This window comes from Doryrhamphus excisus, linkage group LG7 (genome assembly GCF_037039965.1).
Source record: "Doryrhamphus excisus strain RoL-2023G ecotype Guam linkage group LG7, RoL_Dexc_Guam_v1.1, whole genome shotgun sequence".
NCBI lineage: Eukaryota > Metazoa > Chordata > Actinopteri > Syngnathiformes > Syngnathidae > Doryrhamphus > Doryrhamphus excisus.
Genome location: NC_136363.1, coordinates 19,237,035 through 19,256,672, shown reverse-complemented (window position 1 = coordinate 19,256,672; position 19,638 = coordinate 19,237,035). Strand labels below are relative to the sequence as shown.

Here is a 19,638-nt window from a genome sequence, read left to right as displayed (position 1 = left end):
CACCCAGACCCAAGCTCCAGTGGCCCCCAAGTAAATTGAGTTTGAGACCCCTGACATAAACGTTAGCATCCCATTTCAAACAGCATCATGCTAGCTTTTTCTTACTGGCTGAAAAAAAAAAAAAACAACATGATGACACTTACAGCTCCCACGTGTGTAGCGGCCTCACGGATAGTTTCCAGAAGCGGCGGGCTTTGATTTTTTATGATGTGTAGCGAAGCGGGTCAGAGGTGGCATATCCATAAGGAAAGCAGTGTTTTCCTTCGCATCGTCATGGAAACCTGGAACAAATGGGAGCATTTGAGTGCCTCTTCTCTGCAAATAACATCATTACAAAGGACTACAGTGCACATATAGAAGGTAATCTCCCCCACTAAAAAAAAAAAGAGGTTAAATGATGACTTCCTGTCTTGTACCAAGTGTGCATACAACCTCGGAATATGGTGCAAATTTGCACACAAACATGCATGCAGAGGACATGGTGTTATAGAAATCTCAGAGGACTCTCAAAGTCCCTGTTGAACGTGAAGGGGCTCAAAAAAAAAGGTAAACAAAAGGATGAGTTGGAGCTCATCCTTTCTCCCTGCACTTTACCAGACCTGTAAAGTAAACGCACCATCACATGACCATGTGTTACACACACACACACACACAGCTGTCTTACACGTTCACACACTTCGGGCTATCTAAGTTCAAATCATCGGCCACAAGTGCGCTTATCACTCAATATCATTTACTTTCAGCCCACTTCTTCCTCATTCCCTTTCTCTCCTTCCTGGCCAACAGGTCCTCCATCTGCAGGCCAGCTGGAGGAGGAGAAGAAGGAGAGGAGGAGGAGGAGGGGGGGGTATGGAGAGAGAAAGCGGCGTGCTAATCTCCGCTGTCTAACTTTGCCCCATTAAGTATAATGACTTTTCAATGGGGTGTCATGAGGTGTCACAACATGGCGTAAACATCACAGAGTTCAATGTGACAAATCACAAATCAGGCTTCGTCGACGTAGCGGTACGGTGGGATGCGTTGATGTGGGATGGGAGTGCTCACGGGTAGGGGTGTGTATTGGCAAGAATCTGGCAATACGATACGTATCACGATATGATATACCACGATATATAACAAGGCAATGTTTTTTTTTGTTTTTCTTGTAAAGATTATTACTAAATTATTAGTAATAATTAATAAGTAGTTATTACTAAACACGTTTTTATTCCATTAGAACAGTATGTTATGCTGTAACACAAACTTTCCTCTGTAAAAACTTAAAGTGTAGCATTTGGATAAATAAAGCTTTAACATCCAGCTTTAAATAAAAAAAAAACAAAAAACAAATTAAATTATGTATATAAATTAATTACATTAATTAAATTAATTAAATTAATTAAACTAATTAAATTAATTAAATTGCCATTTAGGATGCTTGAAATAACCATTATTTAACAAAATAGTGATATCAATTTGAAAAAACTAAAGTGTAGCATTTGGATAAATAAAGCTTTAACATCCAGCTTTAAATTTAAAAAACAACAACATAAAAAACAAATTAAATTAATTAAATTAATTAAATTAATTAAATTAATTAAATTAACATTTAGGATGCTTGAAATAACCATTATTTAACAAAATAGTGATATAAATTTGAAAAAACTAAAGTGTAGCATTTGGATAAATAAAGCTTTAACATCAAGCTTTACATTAAAAAAAAAACAAAAACAAATTAAATTAATTAAATTAATTAAATTAATTAAATTAATTAAATTAATTAAATTAATTAAATTAATTAAATTAATTAAATTAAATTGCCATTTAGGATGCTTGAAATAGCCATTATTTAACAAAATAGTGATATCAATTTGAAAAAACTAAAGTGTAGCATTTGGATAAATAAAGCTTTAACATCAAGCTTTAAATTAAAAAAAAAACATAAAAAACAAATTAAATTATGTACATAAATAAATAAAATAATTAAATTAATTAAATAGCCATTTAGGATGCTTGAAATAACCATTATTTAACAAAATAGTGATATCAATTTGAAAAAACAAAATACCTGCAATATCACAGTACTACTTTTGTAGTATACAAAAGGACCTTTGGATTGCTTGCTAGCGGCAGGTCCTAATGGTGTCTCGCTAAGTGGACCATATACACTAAATACCATATACAGTCTATGAGAAATGCCTAAAAATATCGATATCATACTTTTTAATATGGATACAGTATCATGGAACGAAGTATCGTGATATATCGCCGAAATGATATTTTCTTACACCCGTACTCATGGGCAGCGGCGGCGGCATCAAGAAAAAGGCGAGGAAGGCGCAACAACACACAACTGCTAAGACGCATTCACTGGGAGTTGGACAATCTAGAGTTAATGATTGAGCGGCTTGAAAAAAAAGGCATCAATTGTGATCGGTTGAAAGCAGGACTGGAGGTGGACACTGTGTAACCTGACCCCCCCACCCGCTCCGCCCGCCCGCAACATCTCTAATGAGCCTGGCTCCCTCCCGTTCCCAATGTTGGTTTAACCCCATGCTGATGGGCCTAAATAATAATAATATTACATTTGTAATAGCTCAAATAGCTAGCTTAAGTACTGCACGGGAGATCATGACATGGCAAGGTTTACAAAGACGGGATTCGCTCCTTCCCTCTTCCCTTCCCAGAAGCAGTTCCAGACTTGTAAGTGCCTTGGAAACTTTGCTGACCTTTCACCTTCCGTCGTGCTACACCTGTCAGCAACTCGCAACTGCACTGTGGGGTTGCTCAAACCCCCCCCACCACCACCCACCCCGCACCCGTTCAGTTTCAGGACACATGAACTGCATCACCTGGTGCAACAACTCAATGCAACGAAATGGGTCAACCTCTAGCACCGTGGAACATAATGGTTTTTAGGATCCACTAGTCTTCTACTCCTGGGGGGACCGGGTACTCCGGTTTCCTCCCACATTCCAAAAACATGCTAGGTTAATTAGCGACTCCAAATTATCTATAGGTATGAATGTGAGTGTGAATGGTTGTTTGTCTATATGTGCCCTGTGATTGGCTGGCTGGCGACCGGTCCGGGGTGTACCCCGCTGGGATAGGCTCCAGCCTCTGCGACCCTCGCGAGGATAAACGGTAGAAAATAAATGAATGAATGAAAAACATGGCCGCCATCAACTGGAATATTATTGCGGGGACCGCTAACTAATTGCCCATAAGTCAATGACCATTTGTTATGATTACATGTATGCTAGCCGGTCTTCCTAAGCATTCTCATGACAACCCATAGAGGGCGCCACAATCAGGTGGACTGATTGACATCTACTTAGTATCTATTTTGGAAGCATCTGTATCAACAACTGCTGAATGAACGTTTCCTGGTTCCTTGGTTCCCACCAGAAAACTTTTTTTTTTTGGGGGGGGGGGTGGGGGGGCAAATATGAAGGGAAACAAAGTCAGATGATGCTTTGAAGTTTTATGGCTCTGTGGAGCCTTAGAGGTTAGGATGAAGAATGGGTTGATTTGTCTTGGACGACGATGTTGTCGTCCATATCGACCCCCCCTCCCCAACCTCCCTGTTTCATCATTAGTGGACCATCAGAATCATCGCTACCCGCAAAAATTGTTTTTTTTTCACATTGATACCAACCTCATCGCTTATGACCCCTCCATCAACTTTCGCTGCCCATTCACAGTCTTCCTGCGTTTAATCAGATCAGATGCCTGTCTATTTGACGACGTTTCCATGTCCCCCCCCTCCAAAAAAAAAAACCACACACACACACACACAAGGAGGGCTGATGTTAGAAGAAAAGTCCACCAGAGAGAAGTCATCCATTCTGCAGGTCTGGACATGAGCAAACAACATGCTTTCACCACCCTTGGCAACCCTTTTCACTTCACACTGGCAAACAACACACACACACACACACACACACACACACAAGGGTGGGCTTCTGATGGCAACATCCTCTCCGGAATTGGGAAACACTTTTTTTTTTTTTTTTTTACAACTGTCCCTGGGATAAAGAACAAAGAAAGTCAATGGACGGATTGTCAATGGACAATATTGCTATTCCAACCTTTATCATACAAATGTAAACAAAGTTAAAGTCACAATTTGTGGCTTGACATCATGGAATCTCGGGAATCTAAGTATGGCGGGTGTACCCCCCCCCCTCCCACCCACGCACCGCAGAGAGTCACTATGTATATGTCGTTCATTCATTCTTACAATATGCTGAGGGCCTGCACTTTGGATGTCGACTACTTTCGGTTCAGTGGTATTTATTCGAAACGTTAATATTGCTCTCATCACTTCAAATATGTGATATTAAAAGGAAAATATATTTTAATAACATTTTTTTTTACTGTGATTCCAAGCGTCATTCCTGCGTCGGTTCCTTCGGAGCGCGATGGGAAAGTTCAACGCTCAATCGGGGGGAGTTTGCTTGGACAGATTGGACAAATATTTCCTTTGTGTGGTCGTCTCCACGCCTCTGTTCAGCTCTGACAGCCACAGAGGGAGCAGAGGGTGGGGTGGGAAGGGGTGGGGTGGACCAAACAGGACTACATTAGGGACGGGGTCCAAGACGCAGGGGTGTCTCAGCAGTTGTCTGTCTGTCTTCACTCCACTACTAACCTGAGCTATCAATTACATTTATGGGTGGAGAGGGGGTGAGGGGGCCTCATAAACTACACATGTATTTTTTTTTACACAACATTTCTTTTTAGAACTCGAAAAATAAAAGGTGATGAGAAAATTGCATAAAAAAAAAAAACAAAAGTCGGACATGGCAAAAGACCGCCTATACTATCAAATAACCATTTTCACTTTTTTCCCCCCGCTTTGAGAGCGCCTCAGATGTCCTCAGCACCATATGGGGCCATCTCCAAAACCCAAGGCTGGGTAACGCCACACCAACTGCAAGGACACAAAGCAGCACCAAACCACATGTCGCTCTAAATCAAACCCCGACTGTTCTTTGGGGGTCGGCGTGTGACAGGCGGCACCGCAGGCCAGGTGATGACCACAAAGCAAAAATTTGGAGGAAAAACATGTCAAAACATCGAACGTAAATCGACGTACAATTGCTGGAACAGAAACGTTGATTGAAGACACATGACTAAAATGACATATGTGGTACCTTCTACGTGGACAATTAGACATTTTGTTTGACGGCAGCCATGTTTTTCAACCAGTCAGCTTCTACCGCTTATCCTCACGAGGGTTGCAGGGGGTGCTGGAGCCTATCCCAGCTGTGCACCCTGGACTGGTGGCCAGCCAATCACAGGGCACATATAGACAAACAACCATTCACACTCACCGGAGGAAACCCAAGCATGCACGGGGAGAACATGCAACCTCCACACAGATATGGCCGACGGTGGAATTGAACTCGGGTCTCCTAGCTGTGAGGCCTGAGCGCTAACCACTTTTCCCCATGTAGTCCTTGATCCAACATGACAGAGTAAAAATTTATTCTCCTATTCTGTGTGGAAGTGGTACATTTAAAATTTGTACAATTCCACCCTCGGCCATGTGTGGTCATGAGTGGTTAGCACTCAGGCCTCACAGCTAGGAGACCCGAGTTCAATTCCACCCCCGGCCATCTCTGTGTGGAGTTTGCATGTTCTCCCCGTGCATGCGTGGGTTTTCTCTGGGTACTCCGGTTTCCTCGCACATTCCAAAAACATGCTAGGTTGCTAACATGCTAATTGGCGACTCCAAATTGTCCATAGGTATGAATGTGAGTGTGAATGGGATTGGCTGGCCACCAGTCCAGGGTGTACCCCGCCTCTCGCCCGAAGACAGCTGGGATAGGCTCCAGCATCCCCCACAACCCTTATGACGATAAGCGGTAGAAAATCAATGAATGAATGAATGAATGAATGAATATAGAAAAGAACACTTAGCGTTTAGCAACCAAGCGCCCTCTTGTGGAGGCCTGGCACAACAGTTCAACCCCCTCACATCAATGCCCGCACCAGTCACATGAATCACTACTTCATGCACACTGCTTTCTCTCCACCCAACCCACCCACCCGATTAGTCAGGTTCCAGGAAATGCATCCTGGGTCGGCCGCAAAAACCCCAGTACAAGATTCAATCACCGCGGCAGTCAAAGCATGACGGAGCTACTTCATTATCACCGATGTCTTGTCATTTATCGTCTGGCCTGTCGGTGACATGAGCCAAAGTGTGGCTAAAATATCGACGGTGATTCCAATTTGGGATTTTCCAGGCCGCGTCGGACCAACGATGACGCAAGGATTAGTTAAAAGGAATTAGGAGGAACAGCCAGGAGGAAGAAATGGGGGCTGTAAATGCTTTGTTTAATGGAGTGGACTGGGATATTAAATATGATTACATGAGAACCCCCCCGGGGTCCTACAATAATACTTATTGTAGGATGACTGGCAACCAAGATGGACGGGGGAATTTATCCGCCATACCTTACTAGTCACGACATGTGCCCCCCCCCCCAACCCTCACACACACAATGTTCCTGTTTGTCAATGTTTTCTTTCAATGATTCTGAGAGGAACGCATCGTGACTGCTGAGCAGTACCATTCGGCGGTAGGGATGGGGGGGGTTGTGTGTGTGTGGGGGGGTACTTACATCAGGCTTTTGGCAGCATCCCCTTTGACGGCATCAGTTTGACGACTGCATGGACGGAGGAGAAGCAAAAACTTGGAATGTTCCTCGCTTAGCAACAGCAACTTTCCCTGAAATGAACAAGGCGCCATCTTTGAATAAATACTGCTGCTTCATGGTTAATATTTGCATACATTAAGTATTTAAGCATAGAAATGGCGGAATGAACTGAAATACATATAATGTATATACTGCATTGGTAAATTACTTCATTTATGGCGTTCAGAGGACGCTGTCATATGGCCAATGTATTCTACACTGGTCACTAGGTGTCAGTAATGTTACGATAATGTTTGTTGAGACACACAAGCACCAGACTTATAAGCTTTTAAATAAAAAAAAATATAACTAGACTCTTATCTCACTTCCTGTCCAACACCGGGACACACTTACAGCAACAAACAGGAGTAATGTAGTATAGTATACCCATTACCATATTGGGTAATATGAGCGTTACAATAACTATAGGGGTGTTATTTCATGTGTAGAGGGCTCTAATACTATTAAAAACCTTTTTTATGACCATTAAAAATATTCCACTTATTAAATGAAACAATGGATGCCTGGACAAGACAAGACAAGAGTGTTGTGGTGTTGGTATCACGGTCAGGGGCTGCATGAGTGCTAACGGTACTGGGGAGCTGCGGTTCCCAAATTAAAAACATGATTTCAAACATGTATTGAAGTAGAAACTGTGTTTTCCAACATGATAAGGAACCCAAAGACACCTCCAAAACTCTGAAGTAGATCCAAGTGTTACTATAGCTTCCAAATATCCGACATGTACCTGAACAGTGCAACTTTACTCTCATCTCACTTCCTGTCCAACACCGGGACATACAGCAACAAACGGGAGTATTGTAGTATAGTATACACCATAGCATATTGGGTAATATGAGCGTTATAATAACTATAGGGGTGTTATTCCATGTGCAGAGGGCTCTAATACTATTAAAAACCTATTTTATGACCATCAAAAATATTCCACTTATCAGGGTCTGCTTAAATAAAACAAGGGATGCCTGGACAAGTGTGTTGTGGTGGAGGTATCATGGTCAGGGGCTGCATGAGTGCTAACAGTACTGGGGAGCTACGGTTCCCAAATTGGAAACATGATTTCAAACATGTATTGAAGTAGAAAATGTGTTTTCCAACATGATAAGGAAGCCAAACACACCTCCAAAACTCTGAAGTAGATCCAAGTGATACTACACATTATGACCCGGCCGCTTTTCCCTGTCCTTTCTCGTCATGTGTGAGGCAGTGGAGTCTGTCAAAAATGGCATACAACTCACAAAATGAACAAAATCTTTAACTGGTGTTTTCCTTCAAAGACTCACATTTGATTTTGACTTGCATTTTTCCGATCCTTAGTTCGATTCCATTGATGTAGCGCCAAATCACAACAAAAGTTATGTCACGGCACTTCGCACATGAAGTAGGTCTATGATCCCGTTCTTCTAAAGTGAAAAGAGAAACCAAGAGAACCCCATATGAGCAAGAACTTGGCAACCGAGGCAAGGAAAAACTCCCTCTGGGGAAGAAACCTTGAAGAGAACCCAAGAGTTAGTTAAAAACAGTCATGTCCTCCATCATATAAAGCAGGAACGTGCTCCTGTCACACAGAGGGCTCTGGTAGTTCAAAGCAGCATGTGCTCTGTCGTATAGACAATCTTTGACCAGCATTTTTGCTGCACTTTCTTACACTAGTGTTTTTGCAGTAGAACAAAGGTTGCTCCTGTCAAATAAAGAATCTTTGTCATTTGTGTTGTAGTTAGTTCAAAACAACAATGACCTCCTGTCATATAGAGGATCTTTGACTGATTGTGCTCCGTCATGTATAGAGGGTCTTTGAGTACCCCCCCCCCCGCGAGTTCCTAAGACCACCAGTGCTCTTGTCAAATACAGGCTCACTAATCGGTGCCAGTAAGGTGCTCCTGTCATATGGAGAGGATCTTTGACTAGCATTTTTGCTGCACTTTTTTACACTACGAGAGTGTTTTTGCAGAAGATCATTCAAAACAAAGGTTGCTCCTGTCAAATAAAGGATCTTTGACAAAAGATTGTGTTGTAATTAGTTCAAATCAACAATGACCTCCTGTCATATAGAGGATCTTTGACTGTCATTTTTGCTGTAGTTACGTAAATAGCAATGTGCTTGACCAACTTTTTTCCGAGTTCCTAAGACCACCAGTGCTCTTGTCAAATACAGGCTCACTAATTGGTGCCAGTACAGTGCTCCTGTCAAATGGAGAAGATCTTTGACTGATATTTTTGCTGTAGTTAGGTAAAGAGCAATGTGCTCCATCATATATAGTGGGTCTTTGACCAAATTTTTTCCGAGTTCCTAAGACCACCAGTGCTCTTGTCAAATACAGGCTCACTAATTGGTGCCAGTCAGGTGCTCCTGTCATATGTAGAGGATCTTTGAACGGCACAGAGTCACAGAATGGACGTGTGCATTTGAAGTAAATAATACCAGCAAGGATCCTCCTTGGTTGTTGAGACAGGCAGTGATCTGGGATGAGTCATTGGACCCAGGTCTTCAGCCTCACCCCAAACTGGGCCAGCCAAGCCTTTGAAATGATCTCCAAATGTCTGGAAGGGCGACCACATTGCGGTCGGGAACAAGTAGTGTGTATTAGTGTGAAAGTTAAGGAGATACAAACAACTCCTCCATTATGAGGCCTCCGATTTGAAACTAGAAGTATTCCCAAGATTTCGACAATCATACAGGATTTCTGCCCATGTAATCCTCCCGGATTTAGAACAACAATACGGTACTTTTTTATGGTGTGGCTTACTTAGAGAGCGATCCCTCACGACAACTATCAAAACAAATCGAGATCGACACTTGTCACGGCACAAATACTGTAAACACAGCAGATCTGTAGAATGTACACACTAGCTAATCAACAATAGCATTAGCATAACCTGGCAACCCATCAAAATGGACGGTAATGGACTCCACACTGGCAAAACGGCACAGCTGTCAACAATTAGCATCAGCTAATCATCTATCCATAGATTGCGACAAATTACACAAAATATAAATATACAAAAAGTAATTATGACAAGCAAATATAAATCCAAACATGACTAAATAGATGCTACATGCCTCTACTTACCTTTACGACGTCCTTTACGGTAATCTTGTACATCAGCATACGCCATAAAAAACAACGTTGAACCTGCACTCAGCACACTCCATAAAAAACAAACTAATTTTCCTGACTTCAATACTTAAATTTCGATATTAAAAAAAATGAATATGAATTGTCATTTTCATGAAAACTTTACTGACCGACCTGACAAAATGTTGGTCAACACCAGGTGTCTCTGATTAGCCACGATGCTACAGTGCTAGCATGGCAAGTTACCGGAAGTGTTGTAGTTCCATTTTGATTCAAAGGAGGCAGTAGTGAGTCTTCACTGGCTCGTAGTAATAAATGGCTTGTGGATAATTGATATTTCCTCTGATATTTTTTTCATTACGTTAAATTGTATTTTTATTCAAATATTAAATTATTATTGTGTTTAACATTTTCCCATGGTGCTTCGGTAAATTTTGATAGTGGCCGGAAATGTTGCAGTTCCAGTTTAAACCATAAGTGGCAGTAGTGAGTCTTCAGTGACCAATCAAGATCAAGGTAAACAACATAATTACATTAAATTAAAATAGTTTAATAGTATTTTTAATGGAAAGTTTATATTCTAAACCTGCTAATGTGTAAAATAAAATTACATAAAATTAAATTAAATTATATAATAAATTATCTATTTTTTTTCTTCTTTAAATGCCTCATAGTCCGTAGTCCTTATTTAGCTATTGTGCAAAATAAAGTAAAATGCATTTTTTTAAACATGAAATGAAAACTGAATTATATTGTATTTAATTTTTATATATGTTTGTATTTTTTTTACATTTAAATGCTTGATGGACTACTAAATCAACTCAACATGATATACATTTTATTTATTAATTGTATAATTTATTGTTCTATTTTATAATTACAATTATTTATCATCGATAGTCTCAACATTGTGCAAACTAAACTAAAAAAGCGATCTGAAACTGACCATGTGGCAGCAACGTGAGGTATGGAGTACAGTGATGAATAAGATATCAGCATTAGGTCCAGCAGTTGATCTTGATAGGTTGTAATACACAAACATGAGCATATGGAGATAAAGCAACAGAGTCTTTGAGTGACATCTGCGGCGGTAACTCAAGTCTGCGTCTTTCAAACGGCTCAGCCTTGGTCCAAGTCTGCGTATGCTTTGATTTTTTTTTTATTTTTTTTATGCTGACATAAACGGCAAGGCGGTGCAGAAATATGAACTAGAGAGAAAAAGAGTATAAACAGTTAGCAGGCCGCTGATTTGTGCATGTGGCGCATATGGGGTCGGCTTGTACTGCTAAAGTGGAATGTGAAGCTTGAAAATCATCTTTTTTTCTGAGATAATAAACCATTTATGGTGAGATTATGGCTATTAAAAGGCACCATTGGGATTCTATTATGTGAATGTCATCTTTAACCTTTGAAAACCACATCCCGCTCACATGACGTGTTGATATATGGATATGAATCCAAATGCTATGTATCACTCACTGGACACTTGACAACACTGTTGACCGCATCCTCGAAGACGGAGTCATGAGATGAGGACACCCACGCCAAAAAAAAAACTCAAGAAGGGTTCACAAGGATGAGATGTGTCGTCATGGTGTCTTTTGGAGTGGGTTTTACACTTTCAAACCACGGTTTCATCAACCAGGGTTAGACTGAGCCGACGAAACCAGTAGGGCAGTGACCCACCACATCCAGAAGATGGCGCTGTGGTGAAAAAAGCCTGGTTGAATTGTAAAAAAAATGCAACTGTATGCATACAAAACACCAAAAATAGCAGCATAATCAATGTTTATATGCATTTCAGCTAATATAAATGTTCTTTTTCAACATTTTTTTTGTATAAAAACACTACAAAACATGACTGAAATGAAAGCACGGTACATAAATAAAATATTATAATTATCTAATAAAAAAATAATGATTAAAAAATGCCCTGTGATTGGCTGGCGACCAGTCCAGGGTGTACCCCGCCTCTCGCCCAAAGACAGCTGGGACAGGCTCCAGCACCCCCTGCGACCCTCGTGAGGAAAAAGCGGTAGAAAATGAATGAATTATTAAAAAATAATTATATAATTATAAAATATTACAATTATATAATAATTATATTATTATTTTTTGTATAAAAACACCACAAAATATGACTGAAATGAAAGCACGGTACATAAACACATCTTTTCTCTGATGTGGGGAAATAAATAAAATATTATAATTATATAATTAAAAAATAATTATTAAAAAATAATTATATAATTATAAAATATTACAATTATATAATAATTATATATAATATAATATTTTAATATAATATTATATTATAATATGTGGTAATTTAGTAGCTTACAGTTGTATGATATATAATCCTAGTATTTCTGTTTTTTAAATATCAAAACGCCACGAAACAAAATTAACCACAACGTGTACTTGGTATAAAACAAATACAGACCAAAAAGTCATGTGCAGAAAAGTGAACAGCACCAAATAATTTTTATTACCAACAGCATTCCTTTAATATATTCATAGTGCATAATCAATACGCGGGTGTGGCATTTGAAAGCGTAAGAACAAGCTAACGCCTAACGGCACCAGATTCCCAATACATACCGTAATGTCGAAAACAGTAGGATGTTTATTTTGCTCAACTGCAGAGAGTACCAGGAGTGTACCAACATTGGAGTGCCGCCTTCTGTTGGTATGGAGTGTGAACTAAGGATGGCGTTAGCGACAAATTGTACCTGCTGTCAAAATGTGACTGAAAAAAATGCACTCATAGCATGCTTAAGAGCAAAGAAAAATAATCATCATATCACATAGTAACAGTACCTTGTCTATGAATATTGGTGGAAAAAAAAGTATACAATTTAGTTTTCATTCATAAGATTTATAAAAATAATGTCTCACATTGAAAATGTCCAGCGGCTTGCATAATAAGTTGGTCGGATTGGGTCAATAACGCCGGTCTTGGTCTTTAAAGTCCTGCGGGCGTGACAGATCAAAACATCAGTTTCCTAGAAACCGTTATGGGAATAATAACTGTGTCATTTAATATCAGATTTTGAACATGGGCTGGAAAATGAGGCCTGGCGTTGTCCGGTCCAACTTCCAACGACCATATTTCACAAGCGCGTCTGGGGTTGGAGCGCTTTGAGCGGGTCGCCGTGGCGATGGCGGGGCCTCTGTGATAGCCAAGCGGCAGCCCGCCTCTCACATCTCCTTCCAGGCTGGCACACCGACACTGGGAACTGCGGGCACCTCGGCAGCCACAAGAGAAGAACCGCAGACAGACGCTCTCCGCCTCTCCTCCAAACATGGGAGCGCAGCGTGGAAACGCTTCAAGCTACCTCGTGACTTCATGGAAGCGACGCGCGAACGGCCTCCTCTCACCGTTTAGCTTACAGAGATAATTGAATTCAACGACTTTGGAGGCTTCCGTGGTTGGAAGTTCTTTGGCGACACGGCTCAAGAAGTGAGGTCAGCTGCATGAAGCTAATGCTAATGTATCACTATTGCTTCTAATTCTTACCTGAAAAGACTGATCTCTTGCTGGTACCTGGGGGGATAAAAAACAATGCAATAATCATATTAAACGGTGTATGAAATTGTCCAAAATGTTATGGTATCGTGACATATTGTGCTTTTTTTGTACACAACAAATTAAAACTATATAACAGTAATCCCTTGTGTATGGAATATTTCTGTATTTAGACAATATAAAACCTGCATGACCTTCTATTAGAGCCCTCCAGACATTAAATAACACCCCTATAGTATTTGTGTATGGAATATTTCTGTATTTCGACCATATTGAACTTGCATGACTTTCTATTAGAGTCCTCCAGACATGAAATAGCACCCCTATAGTCCTTGTGTGTGGAATATTTCTGTATTTAGACCATATAGAACCTGCATGACCTTCTATTAGAGCCCTCCAGACATGAAATAACACCCCTATAGTCCTTGTGTATGGAATATTTCTGTATTTAGACCCTATAAAACCGGCATGACTTTCTATTAGAGCCCTCCAGACATGAAATAACACCCCTATAGTCCTTGTGTATGGAATATTTCTGTATTTAGACTATATAGAACCTGAACGACTTTCTATTAGAGCCCTCCAGACATGAAATAACACCCCTATAGTCCTTGTGTGTGGAATATTTCTGCATTTAGACCCTATAGAACCTGTATGACTTTCTATTAGAGCCCTCCAGACATGAAATAACACCCCTATAGTCCTTGTGTGTGGAATATTTCTGTATTTAGACCCTATAGAACCTGTATGACTTTCTATTAGAGCCCCCCAGACATGAAATAACACCCCTACAGTCACCCTTACACTCAAATGACCCAATACGGCAGAGAAAATAAGACATTTAAGACATAAATATGACTTGTGTGTTTGAATTAAATGTCTTCTGGACATGTGGACAGGAAGTGACAAGCTGGAATACATCTTCACTTGCTAAAGTACTGCAAAAAAATAAAAAATAAAAATAAAATAAAAAAATACTTAACTATATTAGGAAAGCAGGAAGTGAACAAATGTAACAGTTACTGATTGTAAAAGTACCAGATGGAGGGGTAGGATTGAATAAGCTTTTGGACATGTGGAACTGTGAACTGATTATGTGATGCATTCAATTGCAATCTGATGCATGTTCAAATGAAATTGAACAATTACCATTACCATCCACAACCCTGACACCTAGTGGCCAGTGTAGTAGATACAGTTCATCAACGTCTTGTATTGCCTTTAGCAATAATTCTCCTTCCATAGAAGTTAGTTAATGCTATTGGCTTACTATAGGAATATTTTTTCAATGATCAATGGTGGCTTGTTGTCATGCATTTTCCATGTATACAAACACATAAATCAATCCACCACAAACACTGACTGCTTTCCTTTTCCCCATTTAGTGGTTGTTGCGGCCTGTCAGCTTCTCCCACTGTGTCCGAGTCCGTGTTATTCATTGAAAGGGGGGGCTCTAAATAGACTATATAGCGATGAAGGACATAGCCAAGCGTCATGATGTAAGAAACACATTTAGCTAAAAGTGACCATGCTCTCGGTGAACTCGGTGAGTTACGATATGTTTCCATGTGACAACCATTTACTCGCTTGCTCTTTTCTTGGACAGGAATTCCTGTTTTATAACATCAGCATTTTGAATCCCATTTGGTTTTAAGGCTTTTGTTTCCAGAGGGGCGCCAATTTAAGCATAGTTTTGGCTTCCCGCCCGACTCATTTTTGTTTAAACGTTACACTATGATGACATAATCAGTGCGTCCTTGGGTTTGAACATGCGGTACAGCTCAATTAGCCATCCTGTATGTCAGCTATGTTTTATACACAGGTGATTGAGTGTTTTCATTCATTTATTCATTTTCTACCGCTTATCCTCACGAGAGTTGCGGGGGTGCTGGAGCCTATCCCAGCTGTCTTGGGGCGAGAGGCGGGGTACACCCTGGACTGGTCGCCAGCCAGCCAATCACAGGGCACATATAGACAAACAACCATTCACACTCACATTCATATTGGTACATGTTTGTATATTTGAGTGCGAAGTTGCTGTATGATGACTTTAGTGACTGTTATATTGTTATATACAATATTTTTTATACACTATACTGTTATATACAATCACAGGGTACATATAGACAAACAACCATTCACACTCACATTCATATTGGTACATGTTTGTATATTTGAGTGCGAAGTTGCTGTATGATGACTTTAGTGACTGTTATATTGTTATATACAATATTTTTATACACTATACTGTTATATACAATCACAGGGTATATATAGACAAACAACCATTCACACTCACATTCATATTGGTACATGTTTGTATATTTGAGTGCGAAGTTGCTGTATGATGACTTTAGTGACTGTTATATTGTTATATACAATATTTTTTATACACTATACTGTTATATACAATCACAGGGTACATATAGACAAACAACCATTCACACTCACATTCATATTGGTACATGTTTGTATATTTGAGTGCGAAGTTGCTGTATGATGACTTTAGTGACTGTTATATTGTTATATACAATATTTTTATACACTATACTGTTATATACAATCACAGGGTACATATAGACAAACAACCATTCACACTCACATTCATACCTATGGACAATTTGGGGTCCTTTTTTTAGGAGTTGTTTTTTTAATATTCATATTGGTACATGTTTGTATATTTGAGTGCGAAGTTGCTGTATGATGACTTTACTGACTGTTATATTGTTGTATACAATATTTTTATACACTATACTGTTATATACAATCACAGGGCACATATAGACAAACAACCATTCACACTCACATTCATACCTATAGACAATTTGGAGTCGCCAATTAACCTAGCATGTTTTTGGAATGTGTGAGGAAACCGGAGTACCCGGAGAAAACCCATGCATGCACGGGGAGAACATGCAAACTCCACACAGAGATGGCCGAGGGTGGAATTGAACCCTTGATTGAGTGTTTTCATTTTTTAAATTAAGCCGCAAAAACAAGATACAGCGCCGTAAAAAGCTCCCAGGCCACACTTTGGACCCCGACGATTCGAAGAACCTTTGGCCGCCATATGTCGGCCGTTCCAATATGGAGATGAAAACCCCAATGAAAGTGAAAACTACTTTTCATTTTTGGCAGCCCATCACATACATAATACTGCCTGCATGATTTACAAAGCAGAGCACTCAATTAGCTTGATTCATTTTCATTCATGTTCAAAGGCGGAATAAAGGATCGCCGGTCCCTGCCAGACCACGGCAAGGACGCGATTTACGACGTCAAAGAAAGTTCCATTCACCTCTAGAAACTGGACCGCGTTAGATGCTGTATAATGTATGCCCTCCACGTTTCACATCAAAGTGTTTTTCCTCAGGTGAACCTTTTCCCGTTGTGCCATCTCGGGCTTTTTAAAAGCTGCACTCTCATATTCCTTTGTAGAAGCTAGTCACTGCTGAGAAATATCCAAAATATGCCAGAAGGCTAAAATAGCAGAGAATATTAGGATTAAGAATAAAGAAACGGGACATGAATGAGGGAATGACTCACTTTTGTCCTGCTCGGGAGGCTCCATGATGTCGCTGTCAGTGTCGCTGGGAATATGCCAAGGCTGCCGGATGGCCTGCAACTGCTGGTAGAACTCATCCTGAATCAAATCCATTCAAAAAAAATAAGAGTTAGAAAACTAGAAAAAGAGGTAGAAAACTGTTGAAAAATATTAATATAATATATTATTAATATTAATATAAAAATATTAATATATAACCCTGCAATGAACAATCATAAATTAAAACACACACCTCATTGTTATGTATAATAAGCTTCAAATATGCAATACTGGATTTATGTGCAATAGGATTCATTCACTCAAGCGAAACTCGGGTACAATATGTGCAATACTACATTTTGTTTACTGCTATTCTACATTTTGTTACTGTATAGGTTATTGTTTTTGATGTAAACATAGTTACATTTGCCACTTTTAATATTATATTGTTATTCCTTGTTTTATTGTTATTATTTTCCTTATTCTTATTTTTACCTTCTTCAAAATGCACCGTGGAGTTGCACTCAAATTTTGTTTTATGCAATACAATGTATAAATATATAATAATACAATTATTATAATTATAATATATATATGATATTTAATAATAATAATACATTTTATTTATATCGCACTTTACATTACAGAAATCTCAAAGTGCTGCAAAGAAAGCATAAAACCTACAGTGAAGCAATAAAACAACACAACAAAAGGTATATATTAAAAAAGTAAAAAAAAATTATATATTATAATAATATATTATAATTTTATATTATTATTATATTATTATAATATATTATTATTATTATTATATTATATATAAAGGCTTTTACTGTGCACTGAAAATGAGTCAACACGCAGTTTTTTGTGTCATAAGTCATGCTGCATGGTGGCGGTAGCGGGTTGCACGAGTGCTTCCACCACTGGGGAGCTGCGGTTCATTGAATTCCAACATGAATTCCAACATGTACTGTTGCACAGTGAAGCAGGCAGTTTTCCAACATGATTAGAAGCGTTTATCCCCCGCTTCCAAGATAATAAGTGCCTTGCTCAAGGAAACTAACACGTTTATAGTCACCTTTATACTCACATTATGCAGTATAGTCAATATAATAACATAAAATAAGCCATCATGCTATAAATGTGTTCCTGAGGGGAATTTAGTGGAAGGGCGGACAGGAAGTGAGGTTGAGGGTTCAAGTTTGAGGTTTAGCGTGGCGTGTGTTACGAGCGCAACAATAGCCTGTGTTTTTGTTATAGAATTTTATGTTGTGAACGTACTATGCTAACAGTATTAGCATCATGGCTAAGACTAAAAACACGAATTAAATGTGATGCTAATACCTGATTCATTCACTAAATGATAGCAATAGAATTTAAGCTAAAACATTACTAGCATAGTATTTTTTTTGCTGTTAGTTTTTTACCATTTTAAGTTTAAACTACTACGCTATGAGCTTTGATTTAACGTGTGATTTATTCGCACTGGTGCTTGTGTGTCTCACTGAACATTACATTAACATTACTGACACCCAGTGACCATTTTAGGCTTAAAAAGGCTTACATTTTAACGACCGTAGTGACGTACTGTACATTATGGGCTGCATATCACAGCAAGTTTAGCATTAAAAAGCATCATCAAGGACACCCGGTGTGTATATAAAATGTGGCGTCGTCCTCGTCATGCTTTGGAAGAGTCGACGCGTGTCCTCCAATAGGCTCCGTGCCCGAGTTCCAGTTGGCGCTGGAACATGGCACTCACTACAGAGGCGAATTATAATATCACACATGTGCACGCCGTCATCACACGCTTCGTGTGGGGTTTTCCGTGGCGAGTCCCGGAGGTCCCGCGTACAGTACAGTAGGACGTCAATCTCACAGTGGAAAAGTGATTCTGGCATAAAAGGAGGTCTTTTCTCTCATAATATTCCTTTCATCATCTCCTTAACGGCGCTGCTATTAAATATGAGACCCCCCCCCCTTTTGAAGGGTTTTAATAAAGGCGGGTAGGATTTTGACAGTTACACAAGTAGACACTCATGTGAGATGATGTGGAACAGGAGAAAGTGCACCACCCCCCCCGGTCTGCTTTTATTCAGGCCACCTACTGGAGTCACACTCAGATGAGTTTGACTCGACTGAGCCAATCCAGACCCCCGTCTGTTCAATACTGGATGGAAACGTGCGTTTCATGGGACTTGGGAGAGAAAGGGAAAATACACTTGCAGTACTATGAACACACAAGAAGGCCTGATATGTGAGATTTGTACTGCATCCCATGTATAAAGTATTATCGAAGTAATTATTACTTTTCATATCACCTCATTTGCAATGACTCATGTGCATGTCATTTATATGGATGCAAGCAGACAGCAAAAAAACACATAATTGTTGACTATACTAGCATGTCCCAAAATTCCGAATCTGCAGCCCCATTTGAAGCCCACTGCACGTTCTAAAAATATAACTTAACAAGAAAACAGAAAAGAAAAATGATGACAATGAAGTTATGATTATGAGATTTAAATTTACAGGAAAAAAGTTGAAATAAATAGAATTTTTTTACAAAACAACAACAGCAGAAATGGGGGAAAAAATGCAAAAATATTATGACAATAAAGTCAAAATATTAAGAGAAAAAAGTTGCATTCTAACAAGAAAAAAATCAAAATTTTATGAAAATAAACTCAAAAATAGGAAAAAAACAATTTATGAGAATAAAGTCAAAATATTAAGAGGGAAAAAAAATATTTTATCAAGAAAAAAGAATAAATTTGGAATATT

At 39.2% G+C, this 19,638-nt stretch overlaps 1 protein-coding gene and 1 long non-coding RNA gene across 5 annotated transcripts in view; both read right to left on the bottom strand.

Moving 5' to 3' along the window:
• Positions 1-144: 144 nt before the first annotated feature.
• LOC144899487 (uncharacterized) lies at positions 145-9,964 on the bottom strand. Its single transcript, XR_013627618.1, has 6 exons — positions 9,776-9,964; positions 9,127-9,245; positions 7,988-8,107; positions 7,825-7,917; positions 6,612-6,718; positions 145-281 (listed from the first exon to the last, which is right to left on the bottom strand). It is a non-coding gene; the product is annotated as an uncharacterized LOC144899487 (long non-coding RNA).
• A 2,282-nt stretch (positions 9,965-12,246) lies between these two features.
• lg7h8orf34 (linkage group 7 C8orf34 homolog) overlaps positions 12,247-19,638 on the bottom strand; it is a 44,276-nt gene continuing 36,884 nt past the window's right edge. For 2 of the 4 annotated variants that reach the window (XM_078792341.1, XM_078792339.1), the window contains 3 exons: positions 16,857-16,953; positions 13,302-13,328; positions 12,247-13,169 (listed from right to left, as the gene is read on the bottom strand). In XM_078792341.1, coding sequence (XP_078648467.1) covers positions 13,159-13,169; positions 13,302-13,328; positions 16,857-16,953 — 135 coding nt within the window. In that variant the 3' untranslated portion in view covers positions 12,247-13,158. The remainder of the gene's footprint in view (positions 13,170-13,301; positions 13,329-16,856; positions 16,954-19,638) is intronic. The other 2 variants (XR_009120491.2, XM_058059686.2) reach the window with 2 other exon arrangements.